The 19,277-nt window shown below is 41.1% G+C and overlaps 1 protein-coding gene across 1 annotated transcript in view; it reads right to left on the bottom strand.

Moving 5' to 3' along the window:
* Positions 1 to 18,948, bottom strand: part of hs6st1a (heparan sulfate 6-O-sulfotransferase 1a) — a 47,468-nt gene extending 28,520 nt beyond the window's left edge. Inside the window, exon 1 of the mRNA XM_026318286.1 lies at positions 18,096 to 18,948. Coding sequence (XP_026174071.1) covers positions 18,096 to 18,595 — 500 coding nt within the window. The 5' untranslated portion in view covers positions 18,596 to 18,948. The remainder of the gene's footprint in view (positions 1 to 18,095) is intronic.
* Positions 18,949 to 19,277: the final 329 nt, after the last annotated feature.

Below are 19,277 nucleotides of genomic sequence, written 5' to 3'. Positions count from 1 at the left end.
AAGCAGACATGCGGACATGTTGGGTGTGACAGGTAGCATGCCAAAAGCAGGGAATTTGTGCATCCGAGGGCACATGGGCTGACACCTCATTATAAATGAATGAGAGATGTGTGCTCAAAGAGGTTGACACTCTGGGGAGAAACACAAAAACACACGCTGAGAAATCCCTCCCCTGGAGTAGGCGACCAGATGGACAGGTAGAAAAAGAAAGAAGTAGCAGAGGAGTGATTCTCAGATTTGCTTTCGTCTTCCTCCAGATTTTCTGTTGTTGAAGGCCAAAGCTTCAGAAAGCAATCCAAGTTGGAGATGCACACACAGTAGCAGGTAGATGGAGTCAAACAGAAGGATGGAGAAATTAAGTGAGGAGGTGACAAACAGGGAGAAAGTGTGAAAAGAGAAGAGAGAGGCAGCAGGTGTGTGTGTGTGCCAGTGCCTGAAATAAGCCTGATGGCAGCTGTCAGCTTCTATCTGACGGAACAGAGAGGAAGAGCATGAGAAAGAAATGCAGACAGGGATGGAGAGAGATGAAGAGATGACAGAGTGAGCACAGGTAGGAAAGGCAGAGACAGAGAAAGAGCGATGGAGAAACAGGGACAGGGACTGTATCTCTTATTCCACAGGGAGCACACATCCCATTCTAAATGTCCACAGCAACCAGAAACTGTACAGTATGTGCATGTGTGTGAGTGCAACAGTAGGTGAGCATGCATCAGAGTCACTTTACTTTCATTTCAAAGTTTCAATTAATGACAAGGGAATGTGACAAATAGTCTTATATTAAATGCAATGTTCTTGCCAAGCTAAACAAATACAAACTCAATCACACTGATCAGTGGATGCAAGTGTGGGGAAAGAACAACATGTTCTAACCTCAATTTAGTGACACTGGGAGAGTCAGAGAAGACAGGGAAAGACTTTGAAGCTGTTGGTGTAGCTGGTTTCACTCATTTATTCTGGCCTGTTCAAAAGCAGGTTTTTTTTGTCATTTTGGTTGTATGTACCCTCCAGTGTAATTGTTGAAATCTGGAAGTAGGGCAATATTGCTTTAACTTATTTCAAAAAGGTAAGACCACAAAAAACATAAAGCATAAAGTTGGACCGGAACTCGGTTTGGAAACTGTGATGAATGTTTAATGACAGTCATGGGAAGTACGTACATTTTACAGGGCTGTAACTAACATATTTTTGTTTTCAATGTTACTTACACTGGTATAAATAACTTTGACAAACCTCAGAGATAAAAGCCGTATCTATGATTATTTCACCGCTTCTCTTTCTTGCCATGTCAGGTACATTTAAAACAATGTCCCCAAATTTTTGGATCTTAGAATTGAACTTTTATGACAACATAAAACAACAAGAACAATTATGAAAATACTATTGTGTGGTAATTCTTATATCAAGTAAATTCTAGTAAACATAGCATATTGCACTGCTTCGACATGATGTGACTGAGCCCCTGCTGTGGTGAAATGGGACAGAACGGTTTCTGAGCAGTGTGACTAAATATAGCTTCTGCATTTTTTCCACAATGTGCATAAATGTAAACAAAAGCTGAAGTACAGTGACAAAATACAGACACTTGTGTCTGTACAGAAGATTAATCACTTCTATATAAACTATTTTTGTTCCGTGCAAATGGATAACAGTACTTTCTGTTAAATTCCACCAATTTATTTATTTATTTTTATTTATTATTTTGATGACTCAAAGGAAAAGACAAACTTCTTTTTTTAGTCAGATTATGTAGCTGGGAAAGACTTCCTTAAGACTTTAATAAACATGAAGCATCAGCATTTGCTGCGGATGTTGATCATTGCACTGATTATCACACTCACTGTAGAAATTGTTCCTGTTGTTGCCCTAATGTACAACGCAGGATTATCCCACTATTTACATAATGGGATTCTGAAGAATTTACTTATCCTTTTTTATTCAATTTCTTGGTTTTAAACAGAAACTGAAATTGAACCACAGTGACTTTCATAAAAAACACTTCCGTTTCTATCTTATTGTTCTGTGTTTATGTGACTGAAATTTATGGTGGTCAAATCACATCCTCCATCAAAACAGTTCTCACTTCAGAGGCGCAGTGAGACATACTGAACCCACCCCCTCAACATGGCCCTGGACTGATTGTTTTGGTCCCAAGTGAAATTACACGGCCCAATCTCTTATATGGCCCAATAAACTCAAATAAGGGAAATGTACTTATGGTTCGAAAAAGCTGCTTCAACTGATTTAGCTGTAAAAATGACCTCAGCCGGTGGGACTGACACAAAGTGGCACTCTTCACATTGGACTAGTGACCCCTAAAACAAATTCAGTAATCACTGTGAAACGTGAAATTGATCACAAAAGTCCTGCCTTCAAAATAAAATGCTGGACAAAGTAGTTGTTATACTTATGTGATCCAACTAAAAGGGCAAATTTAAAAATTAGAAAATCAAAACAATTACCGATAAGTCACTAAAACACTATGTTTAACACAGAACAGGGCAGACAGCCTAGGAAGATAGCTCTGGCTTATATTTCAAAATTTCTTATAACTGCAACCTTTAAGTCTTAAAGCTGCCTCTATATTGGGACTACATAATGAATCATACATAGAAAGGGCAATTCAGTACTGACTGCTGCTATTCCCAAATCATCTGACACTGTTTTTGTTTATTAAAAATCAAAAAATGCTTCAGACAGCTTCCTACACAATTTAATTTGGTGCTGCAAAGAATCTTGTAGGGCAATAAAATATGATCTGGATAAAATCCTGCACTTCATTTGTACTGAACAAATCCTAAAGCACTGCTGTCTCAAGACTGCACTTTCATTTCTGCATTGTGTATTATGTTTAAGCAGTGAAATTTTAATTCAAGTGTGGAAAAAGCTGTAGAGATGGAAAAAACAAACAAAAAAAAAACTATGATGTTTTTATCAAGCCTTCTCTCTCACCCTCAGGCTCTTGCTGCCCTGAAATAACCTTGGAGACCTTTTCAATAAAAATATCAAATGTACAACACATTTTAAATTGTTGCTATGCATGACACATTTTGATCCTTTGGCTGTTTTGTGATCTATGACCCTCTGCGTCTGCCTGCCAAAGCCAACGTACTGGCAAGAGAATTCCCTCAGAGACGTGTGGAAGAAAAGACAGGTATGGATGTTGAGTCTGGATTCAAAGTTGTAAATCAATGCTTTAAAAAAAGCTCATAGCTACTCTCATGTGATACCGAGAAAAGAAAAGGAAAACAACTTAAAAACAAAAAGAAAAAGTAACTTATTAGTAATTTATACATGAAAGAAAACATCAATGCATAGTTTTTTCCTCTCCACAGCTGGATATTTGATGTCTTGGAAATAAATTCTCCATGCACTGCTTCATTATCATGATAATGTTGTCAAAACTGATGAATCTCTTTATCTGAATTGTGTGGCTGCGAGTATGTTGTAAAGAAAGTTGTAAAGGGCATTGTGATGGTCCCCTGTGTGTAGTTGTTCACTTTAAGCACTTCAAGGCTCCAAAAGGCCAGAATATCACGTTCAACCTTTCCACCCCTATCAGAGACTCTCTCTCTCTCACACACAACACACACACACACCAAAAGGACTGACCTCTTTATGCTGATTAACATTCCATTGAAGAAGGAGGGGAGACGAAGAGATACTTTCCCTAACCTTCTTGCCCTCTGTTTTCCTCCCTTTTCTTTTTTACTCCTTCCCTACTTTCTTTTTACTCTCTGTATATCCAACTGCTCGCTCCATCTCTCCTTTCTACCAGGGCCATTTTTCTGTTTGCCTACTTGAATGCAATTATCCCTCCCTTCCAATTTCCTCCTCCATGGCGCTTTTATTAAGCTCTGCCCCGTTGCTCTATCTCCATCTCCATTTTTAAGGTTAATGTGTGTGTATGCGTGTGTGTGTGTGTGTGTGTGAGATCAGGCATGTCATGGCACGCCTGTTACTCAGCTTGGAGGTTTATGGGAAGTTGACTGACTCACCATATTGCATGGAGTGTGTGCATGCAATTCACACATTGATTTAAACAAATTATTTTCTATGTATGTACAGCTACTTAAACATATGCAGGTGCACACACTTTCTGGTTCTGGCAAACAGAATAGCAAAAATAAAAAATGACTAGGTGTTTCATTAACTACTCCACACCTCCCTTGCTTTATTAAGACCTGTGACTCATGTACTCTATGTCTCTACACCTGCTCTCTCAGAGCTTTTCGTGGCCATTGGTGTGCAGTGGTAAACAGCAGCTTGTGTGTGTGTGTGTCCGCGTTGGTGAGGCTTTCTCCAATAAAGATTGTGTGTATGTGTGTGTGGCCATGGTATTTGAGTCTCAAAATCCAAACACTGTGGTTTGCAGACATGCCAGTTCTTTGTGACAAATATTCAACGGGTGCCGTTTCCCTGTCATTCCACTGCTTTTTAATATGCAACATTTTTAGTAGCTTTCAGACATTTTACTAGTTGAATGAGTTTAACTGAGTTCTCTATAGTTCTATCCCTTGGGTTTCCTCTGTAACGTTTCCATACATAATGATGAGAGGAGATTAGAAACACCTTTAAATCTAATGCAGTCTATTACAACTGTACCATTAAACACAGCTCAACATTACCAGTTGAACACTTGTCTGTGCTCTGTCAAACAGAGCAGGATTTATCAAAGGGCTATATCTGCTACTTCCCAACCTAAAAAGATAGATAGATTTTCGGTCATTTCAACTACTAACTTTAATGCCATTGGACATTTCAGCTCAACCGGAATGAATGATAACAAAAAAGCTTCAACAATAATCTCTGAGGAAGACGATATATACTAATGCATACTAATGAGTAATGCTGAATGTAAAATAGAAACTTTAATTACAAGAAATCTCCACCAGCAGCTTAATTAGATCGAGAGAAAATTGTCAATTTATAAACCTTGATAAATCATTTTTTTATGAAAATGACAAAATCTCTTTCCAGCCTCTAAATTGTGACTATTCACTAATTTTCAGAATAGTAGTTTGTACTTTTGACAAACTAAAGAGGAAAAAAAAAAAATACATACATGTCACTAGATGTCACCTATACGCATAAGAGATTATGATAAGTATCATCAGATTAGAAATAAGTGAGATGCCAAACCTCTAAATTTTTGGATTGAACACCCACTGACTTCACCTGACACATGTCACAATAATGTTCCTTCGTAGGAGCAGATTTTTTTTACTACTGATACACATCACAAGCTGCTTGTTGAGCAGGAAAGATTAACCTGGATAGGACACTACACATATACATGCCTAGAGTCAAAAAAGAAACCTCTTGTTCCTCATACAGAAAGTGAACAACCATAACAAAAAGGACTGAGGCAGGCAACACACAGACTGACACTGACACTCAGCTATAACTTATTACTTGGGGGAATAACAACGGAATAACGAAGAGACAAAAGACATTAAAAAGAAACCTGGCACACCTGCGAGCAAAGCATCTTTACAGGTTAGGCAGGTTAGACCACACAGACACATTTCCATATAAACCGTTCACACAAAGCCAAAGCAATGAACAAATAAAGTTTATATATGTATGTGTGTTTGTGTGCAGTTGAGTGTGAGCCAGACTCCAGCTGAGAGGGGAAGCAATAGCAATTCCCACTGACCTGAAAACTAGCTTGCCAGCCACCTCAAGATACAGAGGAACAGAGAAAAGGGAAAAATGTCAGTGAACACGAAGGCAATGAAAATACAGAAGGTGAGATTTAGAGATGCTGGAAAGGGAGGGGGGGCGGGGCAGCATAGAAAAGATTTGAAAAAAAAACATGCAGTCACAAACACACACCCAGGTGCAGGAACGGATTATGGGAAGGAACAAGCCTCGGCACTCCTTTGTACTGCCAGTGAAAAGAATGAGGGACAGGCAAAATAGAAAGAAGATGGGCAGACAGAAAAAGGAGGAAGGGATCATGTATGCAGAATCTGCACACACCCAACACATTCAAAACAAAAAGTGTGTGTGAGAGAGTGCGTTTAAATGTTGGAACACAGAGCATGTGAGTCTGTCGGGTGTGTAGATGTGTGGGAGTGTGTCCCTATTTTGCTTTTGTAACTCCTGAGGTTCCCCGTGGATCAAGAGCGGATCCTCTTTCTCTCTTGTGCCCTCTTTTCATACACTCGTTCCCCCTCGTTTTTATACACTCACTCCTCGTCCCCTCCCTTTCTTTTAGCAAAGGGCTGAATGGCCCTCTCTCTCTGATGAGTGACTGATGAATGAAGTAGCTCTTTGAAGTCAAGAGTCACAGCAAGGCTGGTCAAGCGTGAAGAGATGCTGAACAAAAGGCAGCAGCGAGAGAAAGGAAAAGGAAGGAAGGGAAGAAGAGAAAAATGGACAGGAGGGGGGTATAACGTCAAACAGTGAACATCCATAAGTCAGAATGTGTGTGGTGTAGAGAGAGAGAGAGAGAGAGAGAGAGAGAGAGAGAGAGAGAGAGAGAGAGAGAGAGAGAGAGAGAGAGAGAAGCAGCGGGGTCAGTACTTCTTGCATTAGTGCCTCTGAGTATTTGCATCATGGCGCTTAACATGCAAAAGGCAGCATCACACAAACGGGAAGTAACCCGAGTCATGACGGAGTAATATCTTTCTGGAACAGGCTGCCTGGAGGTCTTTGGGTTTTTATGGGCCTCAAATGCCTCTACTCTTCTTATTTTATTGCTATGGACACCAACAGAAGCCAGTAGATTGCTTATGGGATAGACCTTTTCAAGCAATACACTAACAGTGCTATAACACTTTAATTACTTTTAGTGCTTTTATTGTACTTGTGTAGCATTATAGTCACTGTTTTGATTTTCTGTTGCCTTCAGCAAATTATTAGCCTTTAAAGTTTATGTCCCTTCTATTTTCTTTGTTTAAATGTGTTAACTACCCAATTTTAGTTGAATGCCACCATCTCCCCTTCAATGAGGATGTTACCTTCACCTGTCAGTGTACTTAAGGATTTGTTTTGAAATGACCTGTCTGGTTAAATAAATCCTAAATTAAACAGAAAAATCTTGCACAGTTTAATAAGGGAATCTTATCTGGGCACAACTTGCTTCACAGTGACACATTCACGTCTAAAAGCCTCTGTGCATTAAGCCTCTGTGCACCATTCATGGTGTGGTGACATTTCAGCATCCACTGTCAATTTCTTGGCTTTTTAAGAATGATACCCATAGTCTGGGTCTGTTTGCTGCAGAGAAGATGAAGTTTAGATGGCAGCACTGTGACAGGCACCCATTCACAAGGCTGTTTCATAGTCAACGATTTGACTTGAGTTGTCCAGTGTATTTAATTAAAGAGTGGGACACTCAGCCAAGTCAATTCTTGACAAAACCAAAAACAAAATAATGAAATTATCTGAGACTAGACTGTTATTTAATCACCAAAGACATGTTTATTGACATTTGGGAGGTGGACCATGTTTGTCATCAATAACAAAGAGAAGACAACTATTGAAGAGCATCCCTTCCTTCAATTCACTACATTCCAAAACAAAGTGGAAAGCTGTTCTTTGCGTTCCACAAACCTGAAGCATATCTAGCAATGAAAACATAATTTTCATGCCTGGCTTAGACTGGTGAATTTGCTTTCTCTCACTGCTCTCTCACATACTGCTGCACAAAAATGAAGTGGTTTATTTCCCAGGTGCATGGCACAGATATTCTAGATGAAGCCTGGTTAAATTCAACTGGGGCAGTTATCAGGAAGCCTAAGACCATTACAAATCACTTTTTCCTCAGTTTTGTTTGAATAAGTGTAGTTGGTTAAAGTCTAAACTCTACAAACTCTACTTTTGTTTCCAGACAGAGTAAAAAATAAGCAGTAGTGGTTTTCTCCAGGTTGGTGCCCTGATTCATCAGAGGACATCTACATTAAACCGAAACTTTAACTTTCTCATATCATGCTGCTGGGCGACTTGCCACAATGGGTGGTTTGGGCCAACACATTTCTGGCTTCAAGTTCATGAGATCAAACAGATGTGATTTTCCTGCACGGACATGGTCTCCAGAACAAAGTCAGGAAAAAATGTGGCATTCCATAATCACAAACACCAACAAAAATCACTTTGTTGTGAAGACCTCCCAAAAAAGCAAAATGCTGAGGATAGACAAGCTAAATGAAATGGTTCCACCTGTTTTCAGTGACTCGTTTACTGGATTTTTCTGTAATGCCTTGTGTTTTTTTTTCTTTCTTTTTAAGGTGCTAAATTGTTTTAGAAAAGTGTTTGACTGGGTCCTATGGTTTTGTTTACAGACACTGTCAATGCAGAACCAGTGGTGGCGGGTGCTGTCTGTGTGTTGGTGGTGGGGGTGGGGAAGTGGAGGACTGACACTGATGTGTGTGGGTGCAAGTGCTCCTTTTGATTGGTGATCATATAATGCATCTTTTATAAAGACAGAGCTCAGTGCTGTCACACATGTCGTGAAGAAAGCTTTATGTTGAGACATGTCAGCAGATTCATCAGCCTAATGCAAATAAAAGCATCTTACTGACTGATACATCAGGTGATTAATTTTTTTTTTTTTATTTTATTTTGACTACTAGGCTTCTAGGCTTGTTAGCAGTGTGGCTATAGGGAAGGACGAACACTACCATTACATTTGCATTTCACAATGAACAGCATTGTGCCACATATCCAGGGTTTGACTAAAATTGGTTGAGGCCGGTGTGGGTTACTCAAAATCAGGACAGAGACAGAGCGTCCACTGTTAACTCATGATGTGACCTTGCCGACAAACACAGAATTACATAGAAATTCAGATTTGGTCAACAAATTATCTAAAAATATTTGGTTTAATCTAAAACTAATGAGCCATTTTTAAATCCTCTGCATGTGTATCTACTATGAGACACAGAGGCTTTTTTAAATTTAACACTCAATACAGACTACTGAAAATAGACTTAGTCTCAGCGGGACTGTGTTTTCCCTTCCCATTTAATTCTAAACAGTCAATCTATGTGCTTGTTAGGACAATCTGAGACAAAATCTGAAATATTGATACATATCATATCTTTTCCATGTAATAGTTTTCTGAATGTCACGCCAGCTCCTGAATGCGATCAAATACGTTTTGCTGCACTTTTTGACAGTCTAGAATAAAGTTAAAAAAAAAAAATAGGTAGAGGTTTAGTTTCTTTGTCAAAGACACTCATGACAGACAATACAAGTCTGTTGCCAGACAATGTACTGTAAGCGATCAAACCGGCAATTTTTTGCAAGACTGCTTCCTACAGTTCTCTTATTAGCTTTCACAGCAGATTTTTAAAGATTAGAGGGGCTGAACAGGTATGAAAGATCCATACTATTGTTTTCCCTCTGTAATTGGGCAGTTGTCCCTAGACCACCAAGGAAAAAGTAGCTGCAGACAGAGGAAAAAAAAAAAAAAAGAGGATTTGTCCCTTGTACAGATCCCTAATGTGAGGGAGGAACACCGCACTCCTCCTGTGTTTACCTCAATCTCACATCATATCTACCTCTGATCAGAGGTAGAAAAGAACACTTCCTGACACATCACTTCCTCTTCTCTGGAGGAAGATGACACATTTGAGGAACCCAAAATGACAGTATGAAGAAACGAAAGTTTCTGACAGAATCAAAGAGAGAAATGAAACGAGAGAAAGGTAACAAAAACAAAAACAGTGGTAGAGGCTATAAGGTTTAAGTACAGAGAGAGAAAAATGAAACCTATATACTGATGACCCAGATCCACAGGGCTGAGCAAGGTGAAGAGGAGAACTCAGAGCAGCAATAGAAAAAAAAAGGTGAAGAGACACTATGAATAGGATGATTGGATTAGCTTTAACACTGACCTTTATTCAACACTCCCTTGTTCTCTCATTTGCTCTTTATTGCTAGTACAGGAGTGCCTGTCCTACTTTTTAAACTGTTAGGTTTGACTCCAGATATCTGTGTTTAGGTTTCCAGATGAGGTGACCTGTTTATTTAACCCCTGTTTGACCAGCTCTGTTGCTTACAAAAGACTTCTTGTGTGTATAGGTGCCTGGGTGACCTGTGTGCTTATGTGGTGTGAGTAGGAAGAATGCATTTAATTGCTTTGATATCTATAATGACAATTTAACAATCAACCGCAAATACAAGTGCAGTTTTCAAATCACGAGAGCAGTCATTTTAATTACATTAATAATAGTGTTTTAACAAGATGTTGAAAACCATTTGCTGAACGTATAAATTTGCCAGCTATAAAGAAAACTGTCTGCAGCAAATTCGGTCATCTGTAGTTAATTAACATTAATTCCATGAATGGCCCAACTACAAAGGGATAACTCATAGCTGCCACCTGGTTAATCAGAAAAGTTATAAAATGCAGTGCCAAGGGCTGGTTTATTGTCTCTCAAAACTAATTGTTAACATTGTCCAACCATGTCAGAAATCAAATCACTTGTCATTCTAAATGTCACAGTGGAAGATGGAGTGAAAGGTGTGGGATAGCATTTCTTTAATATGTCTGTGTGTGTGCGTGTGTGTATGTGTGGGACCCTTGCAAGTCCCAAAAAATATAATTTAATCGCAGCTTTGTTAAAGAGAGAGTGTATAAGTAATGCATGCAATGGTGACACATTTAGACTGTGGCTTGCCAAACAGAACCACACGCATCAAATACTGACACAATGAACACAGGTCCCATATTCACACAGCATACACCCAGACACATGCAGCTTTTGCTTGAATACACACACACACACGCACGCACGCACGCACGCACACACGCAGACAAATGTGTGGTGCTTCAAAAAGGAGCAACTCTGGTGATCTACAGCTCTGCCCTCGAGCATAGCAGATAAACCAAGTGCAGAACGAGGAATCTGTTGTCTTTTTTCTTCGTACCATCATTCCATGTATGGCATCAGTGGGAGAATCACATACACAGACATGCACACATGCAAATAGACAAAAGACACTGAAGTCCTGGAATAGCATGATCGGCAGAAACATGGAGAGGAATAATGAAAAAAGAGAGTGAGGAACGATACAGTCAATGCTATCATTCATTCTCTTTTTGTGATTTGGTAAAAGTTAGGCTATGCTGTGTATGTGCATGCCTAAACAGGGGACAGTCCCAATCAGTGAAAACTCCTCCTCCTAATTCAAAGAGGCAGTACGAGATTTGCATTTTTCCCACAATTCAATTACCACGCTTGTCAGCCTCTCCTCTCTGTTCACATGCTTCCTTTGGCCAGCTCTCGCTCACACACATACAAACACGCTCCCACAGACACACATCAGCTTCATGAATAGATGTATTTATTCATAAATGCACACATGCAGAAAATGGATGCATTTATTTGTTTGTTTACAAACAAATGAGAAGCGCTCAGAGTGAGGGATGAGGAGAAGCTCTGGGGTCACATCCTGTCTGGACTTGTCACATCCAGGGACATGAAAAGACAGTGCTGTTAATGGATGCAGAAAGCAGTCCCTGGGGGTGTCTTTCTCTCTCTTTCTCTCTGTCCTTCTACATCTCAGACGAAGTAAGGAAAGGAAAAGATGAGTGCCATCAAAGAATAGTGCTCCATGGGGTGAGAGTGTTAAAAGACAGACAGGCACACAGGGTCGATGTGAAGCAGGAGACCGGAAGACAGAAGCAAGGCCAAACCCGATTTAGAAACCAGGAATGAGGATCAGCCACAGACACACTGACTTTACCATGGGGCCGCTAATGACTTCAGCTCGCCTCATGTCTGATTAATAGCCTCTAATCCCATTCTCATGGATAGGACACCATAGCATTCTCCAGCAATGCTCATTAACCACTATAGAAATGTTCACTTATCAGTCAGTTGCTTTCAGCTAGCAATGGTAATGCTAGGCTAGGCTAATCAACAGGCAGTAATCCTGTTGGCGGAGCTGCTGCAGTGTAGCACCCCTCATTAGCAACCATAGAAATGTCTGCTAATCATTCACCGCACGGTTATTTGTCCACAGGGCCACAGAATCACTGTGGTGGTGGTGGTGGTGGGGGTTGACATTTGACAGTCGGCAGCAGAGGGTGGAAGAGACAGAGTGACACACAGAGTCACAGAGGTTGTGTAATGATTAAGAGACACATCACTCATGCTTTTCTTTCCTGCTCTCTTTCCCCAGTCTGCCCTCTATATTGCACATACAGTTGTTCTGCTCGATGTCAGCGTCATTCAAGTTTTATCAATCAATGAAAAACCCTCGCTGATCCATAATGGCAAATCAATAATGAAGGCTTGTAGGCAGAGCAAAGATAACCCTTCACATACCACCAATAGACACAGTTGTCAGCAATCAAGCGGCTGCTGGGCCTTGTCCTGTCTTTATGATGCACTGAAGTGAAACAGCTAGTGTGTATTGATGGGAACAACAGCTTTAACTCAACTTGACCATACTAGTCTCACAGTTTATTGTTTATTATAATCTCCTTACAGGACAAAAAAGAAATGCTGTTCCACAGCAGCAGTTTGGTTTTAATCAGGTCAGTTCGCATTCCTGATCAACTACAGCCACAGATGTCTGCTGCAAAATAGCTGCATAAGGTCAGTAAGGAGTGGAGTCAAACTAAAGCCCTGTGTGTGTAGCCAGGGGCCTGAAAGAGGTATCCACAGATCCTCTTGAGCTAAAGTTTCTGAACTCTCAATTGTAAGGCTGGGTTATGAATTACGGTGACCTGAGGCTGAACCTGGGCTGACCTCTTGTAGTTTAGAAGAAGCAGTGATGTAGCTGAGAGAGGCATGTCAACACCACCTCAAGCTATTGAAGAAGAAAAAAAAAAAAAACAAAAAAAAAAACACACAGGCAATATCTCAACCACTTTGTGTGTGTGTGGACTATCCCTTTACTATATCACAAAGGACAAAGCTTAAGTCATCAAGAGTTCAGTTGCATTATCTGCTGCTTTATTCAAGAAATGAATCCGATAATTAGGCAGGATATCATTTGAGTGAATCATACACTAATGTAGAAATAATGACTATAATGTTATATATAGACCTCTTCCTTTACCAGCATTACAAAGTGAAGCCTATATACACATATAGGCAGTTTTGTTATGCTTGTGAATGACTTGCCTGTGTGGTGCACTGATGGGATAGGGTCATAATACGAGTGTAAAAAGTCATGGGATGATTAACAAGATTGGAAAGAAGTAAATGTTTTTCAGACTTACTGCATACCAATTCAAGCCTTGAAAAAGTATTTATATAAAAGAGCATGAGAAGGAGGAATTAAGTACGAGTTAAAATGGGGACAACTTGTACTCTTATACAACATGAGACAAGGGGTCACAAGTTGACATAACTTTGCTTTAGAAGAGCCATAAATCAAAAGAGGTTTGCTGACATTGGATTAGTGTTAAAAATGTCAAATGTAAACTGTGTTTATCGGCAGTTACAAGAGACCAAATGGCATTTTAAATAGGTTAGTTTCACTGTTAACCAGACTGATCAGCTGGCTAACAAAAATAATTTAAGTTATACCGACAGTAAACTGGCATGTCCTGGCATTTTAGTAAATTGCCAAAATGATTAATAGATTGTAAAAATTGTCATCAACTAATTGTCCAAAGTCCTAAAAGTTAATGACTCCAACATTAAAGGTGAATACAGACTTATGGTCCCAAAATGTACTTTGCTGGCAGGGGCTAGCTGGCTGCAGGGATGTGGGAATGTTTGTTTGAATGCTGGAATGTGATGCAGTCGCAGGATGATCAGACGTAACCGGCTTTGGAGGGCCTGTCCGCCAGTGCTTAAACCCAGCTAATCTGATTGGATTAACACCGACCTGCATGGCCACACATGAGCGCGTGCACACTCTCATACAGACCTAGTCACACACGCACATTTGGACTATATGCCAATCAGCTGAGGCTCCCTCAGCAGCTTCCTGGAGTTCATCTGGATTCTGGTTTGTCCTGGTTGGCTGGCTGTCTGACGGCACCATGCTGGGACATCACATGCACGCGCATCGTTTTCCACACACACGCACACTTAAACAGAGAGCCATCTCAGAATGGGGTGATTTGTGCTGTGAATCTGAAACAGACCTATTGAAAGAAGAGTAATGCCCAGTGCTTGACAACCGTGCTAATTGACTATCCCCCTCCCCAGCAATGAAAGTAAACGTTTTTACCCCTCCACCTTTTTATCTTTTCAGTCATTCCCTGACAGCTTGCCTCTTGTCCCACACTCATCCCATCCTCTTCTTCATAAGCTCCATCTACTCCTCTGTCCCTTGCCCCCATCATACTCCCCCCTCCCCTTTCCCTCATACATGTAATCATTCATTAGAACCAAGGCAGTTGTCCATTAGGCAAAGCAGCCATTTTGGAAATTGCAGCAAATCTTCCATGAAAAGACATTTCCTCTAATGCGGTAGTCACGCTCGGAGGGAGAGGGAAAGAAAGATGGCAAAGAGGAGAAAGAGCGGCGAGGGAAGACGAATGGAGAGAAAAGAGGAGAGAGGGGAAAGTGAAGGAGAGAGATACAGGGAGAGCCCCCGGCCATAAAGCCACCAAGTGGAAAGCAAGCCTGCTGTTTGATTAGAGAGTGACACCATCATGGAGGAGGAAAAGGATGGAAGAAGAGGGAGGGAAAGTGTTTTAGAGGCAAGCAGAGGGGATGAGCAGGAGGCGGGAGAGAAAAAACAGGGAGTGATTTCAGAGAGGACTGAGACAGAGGCAGTAAAATTAGCCCCATCACTTCGCTTACTAAGATGCTCTATGACACACTAGGATTAAAAACAGACATGCACACAATCTTGAGATGTGTACACACATTCACAGGACAGATGGTTTCCCCCATCTGAAAGTGTGGCTCTAATTTGAGTAAAGTGATAGGAACCTCCTTAACCAATTAGAATCCCCATATCTAAAAGCCTTGCATTAGGGTCTGTTTGTTTCACACACTCATTAGTGTGTGTGTGTGTGTGTGCCTATTAAATGTGTGTGTATTTGTGTGTCCTATGAGATCAGTGAAGAACATTAAAAGTGATATAAGAGGTGGAAAATGACAAATCCTCTCTGAGTGCACTCTGCTGAGTATGTGATTTCTTTTCTCCCACAACGCCACTGTTCATCTCGATCTCATCTCATCACCGTTCAAAGACAGACCTGTCTCTCCTTTTACCAACTATTCATCTCAACGCTGCTCACTCCTACTTAATGCGCCTTCCTCTAAAGCTGACACATCTGTCACCAGACCACACAGAGCCTAAGCCATCGTAGCATTTTTTTGTCTCCCACAATTTATGATACACTGAATTTGAAAAACCACCACATTCAACCCAATTTCCTCAATGTCTCGAAAATGTTTATATGCTCTTGTGAAGCATAAATGTTTTGAAGAAACTGTGCAATACACAGTAATACAAACCTATCTGTACAATCAATAAATAATACAGCCATAAAAATAAAGCTTTGAAAATGTTACAGTATAAGTACACAATGCAATACTGGCTCTAGACATTCAGAAATGTGTTCAAAATCTCCCAAATGTTAGAACAGATATCTTTCTCTTTTGCTTACACGCCTATTATGCTATTATACCTCATTATAATCATTACAGCTGAAACAACAGGATGAGTATTTAATATTCATTTGCAAGAACTGTATTAATTAAATAATTCTTTTGAGTCTTTTTTGAGGGGGTCGGGGGGCTTTAGCTTGAAATGCAGCAATGTCAACATGTCCAGTACTGATCAATTCTTCAATATTTTCATCTGATCTCAACTTTTTCCATTTTTCTTTGGGCAAGTGTCTTTTTTGTCATTCAGGAGGCGTATTTGTGTGCTTGAATTCAGCTGATGGAAATGGTCCTAATTCACATTTTATTTTTGCAGCATCTGAAATGTTTGTGTAAAATCCACTTGACAGCTAGATGAGAACACAGCTGCAGAGACATGCTGGATCTCAACATTAGAAACTGCGGCTGCTTCCTTGTCAGAGATTTCGAGATAGGTTATTTATTCTTTTCTCTTTCTGAATGTTAGCTGCACAACTCTAAACCACTTCCTCCACAAAGTGGGCAGCTATGTAGACTGTCAGCCACGTAAATCTGTCACACTACTAGCTGAGGCTACATACTGTTTATTTCCACCACTCTGACAATACGCACAGCTGATCTGAAAGTTATGTGTACGCTGCTGCGCCAATAAATCCCTCACCACCATCCTGTAAACACAGATGATCTTTTGCTGCCCTCTTAACCACACCGCTACTGCAGGATGAGAAACAGTGAGTGTGTGCCTCTAGTTTCTCTTCAGAGTTCCTCATTGCAGCAATTCACTTCACTTCTCTGTGGAAGTGGAGCTGTGTGTAATATGGAGCAGCATTGTTTTTCTTCAAGGTGCTATTAAGCTTATAGTCCTTTGTATCTCCTGTCAAAAGCGATAGGAGAGTAGATTATACCAGAACCAAGACATCCTCTCTGCTGCACTAACACCCATGCAAACATACCTAGACCTCTCACTTACTCTCCCTTCCTGTTTTTCCATTCCAGTGGCCTTTTCAGGTGCACATTAACACAAAGACACGCAAGTTGTAGGTTTTGAAAAAGTGCTCACAAAGTGATGAAAGGCAGTTTATCCTGCATCCTCTGTGATATCTCAGCTCACCATGGTGAATGGCTGGACATGTTATCACCTCTGACCGGGTGGAACCACGGGAGTCAGGACTGACGCCAGCAGCAAATACCAGCGCTAGTGTGTGTGTGTCCCAGCAGTAATAATCACCCGGATTAGAGTGGAGCCAAACCCCCGCAGAGTAGCTCTCTCCCCCCTGCTGGCCCAGCCCAGCCCAGCCTGCAGCTCTGATTCCCAGTTTGAACAGGCATGGGAAGCAGAGCAGCCGGCCTGACATCTCCACCTCGCCGAGCTGCCAGACAGATAGGCAGAGATGAAAAACACTTCTTTTTTTTAATTCCCACTTATTTCTAACCCCTCTTTATCTAATCGATCATCCATACCCAAAATAAAATATTGAACAAGCTTAAGCATTACAAAGACGTAAAACCCATTCAACAAGCATACCCTTTAACCACAAGGGTGCAGTGAAATGGAAGTTGATACAGCCATCAATATGTCTGGGTGAGGGATGCAATATGTTGGCAACAACAAAGGGAAGGTGTGGAGAAAAAATGGCTTATAACTTAATAAGAATGCACAGTGTGTGTGGATTGCTCACAGCCAATGTGAAAGATTATTAGTGAGTGGAAATGTTGCCTGGATGTATTACACTCCCCTGCCTAAAATAATTTCAACAAATCTCAGTACATGTTCCCTTGGGTTGGGTGGGGGCACCCTGATATTGGCACCTATCAACAATTGTCAGAAGCACTGTAGAGCTCCTGTGGCATTTGTGACAGCACAACGTTAAAATGTCAATCAACATTTGTCTCTCAACGTGTTTCATTAACCACAATTTCAGAAAGACGCACACAAACCTTTCCATTCTTCTTCTATTTTACACTATGCTGTAACAGTGGTTATGTGAGGAGAAAGACCCCTGATTTAGGATGACATAAAGATCAATATCATACTTACCATGCTGTGGGGACTGTGTAATATTCAGCCATGTGGGCATAATACCTTTATATTACCTCTTCTTATGTTTTACCTTCTTTGGTATCACTGCTACATTTATGTGAAATAAATTACACAAAATTAGTTTCATACTAAAGTTTTGATATTTACTTAAAGAAAGCTTTAAAATGTTCCATTAGGTCAGGCCTATTATAATTAGCTCTCCAGAGAAATAAGCTTACATTAAAGGCTCTTTTGTAAAACTGACAAAGACTTGCTGGAGACACCACTGGCAAGAGTAGATTCGATTTTCTAATTCTACATTAGTTCAAGCAAACAGTTTGATGAGTGTAATTATATTATTTCAATAGAACTTACAGATTTGTGAGTTTGCAGTGACCTTCAGATATTTTTCTCTACTGTGGCACCGCAACAAGATTCATCAGGAAAAAAACACGTTTAGTTTCACTTCTTAAGACGTTTGACTACAGGTTATAAGACCTGACACTCGGGTTCCCTCCTCATGTCCAGTCAATGAACAAAACGTTTTTCAGTTTTACCTTTGATTTTTCTGCTTGCTCTCCTTCTTGTTCAGGACCCCGGGCACACAGTTGGTGAGCTCGGTCCAGTCGGCGTGCAAGCCGCAGCTCCAGCCGGTGGAGAACCGTGAGAAGAGCCAGGTCTCCTTGCGATTCGGCCGGTAGCAGGTACACTTCTTCTGGCCCGGTCTGCAGTCGCAAGGGACTTCTAGACGGACATTCTGGACCAGGTGCCTGCCGAAAGTAGTCCCCCCGGTTTTCTGGATGTGCAAAAACACGATCACGTCCTCCCCTTTGATTTGGAAATCGATCGTCCTCTCCAGGTCCCTGACGGGGAAGTAGTATTTCTTAACGTAGTGGGGGTCCGGAGTGGGGAAGATGTCCCCTTCGTCTTCTTCCGTAAAATAACCGTGCGGGGAGCCCAAATTGATCACTCCGGGGGCCACGTACTGATACAGAATCAGCATAAAACACACGGATCCGACGACGATCAACAAGAATTTGCTGCTCCTCTCGACCATGTTCCTTCCCAGTGCGGTTCCCACAGTACGCTACCATTTCCCAGTCAAGCCGACAACAGGGAGCGGGGCGCTCGGCTTCTTCATTCTCGCTTTCCCCCCGCCAAGAAGGACTGATTTCGGGGCTCAAGAGTGACTCGCTCCGCTTGGAGACGACCGAAGTTGGCTCATCGCTCAGCGAGGTTCTTCAACACGGCGAAAGACGCATTGTAACTCGCGTAAAGCCCCGTAGCCGACCCTCCCCCGTTGACTTTACTTTGGTCTCCAGTCCACACGGCACAGGCTCACTGCATCACCATGGAGCTATGTACCCAAGATGCAGCGCGAAGCCTACCTTTTCAACCTCCCTCACTCCGGTTCTCGCTCTGAAAGGGAGAGTCGCTTTAATTTATTGGTTGACACGTAACGACCGCGTCACCTGCTAGCAGCCAATAGCGTGGCAGACAACAACCAGCGCCCTGGCTGTGAAATAATTAGTTTGTTCTTGATTTGTCAGTTAATTAATAACAATTACGGATAATTGAATAATTGTTAACAAAGTGAGAATATTAACTTGAACTAGTTTCCGACTGTAGTGAACTCAGTATTTTTATGTTTTGACTGTTCGTCTTAAAAAGTGATATTTATGTTTCACCTGTTTACTGACATTTCTTACACAGATCGATCACTGTTATTTATAAAAAAA

The sequence above is a fragment of the Mastacembelus armatus genome, chromosome 22 (genome assembly GCF_900324485.2).
Source record: "Mastacembelus armatus chromosome 22, fMasArm1.2, whole genome shotgun sequence".
NCBI lineage: Eukaryota > Metazoa > Chordata > Actinopteri > Synbranchiformes > Mastacembelidae > Mastacembelus > Mastacembelus armatus.
The sequence above is the reverse complement of the archived record's forward strand: the minus strand, read 5'-3'. Positions and strand labels throughout refer to the sequence as shown.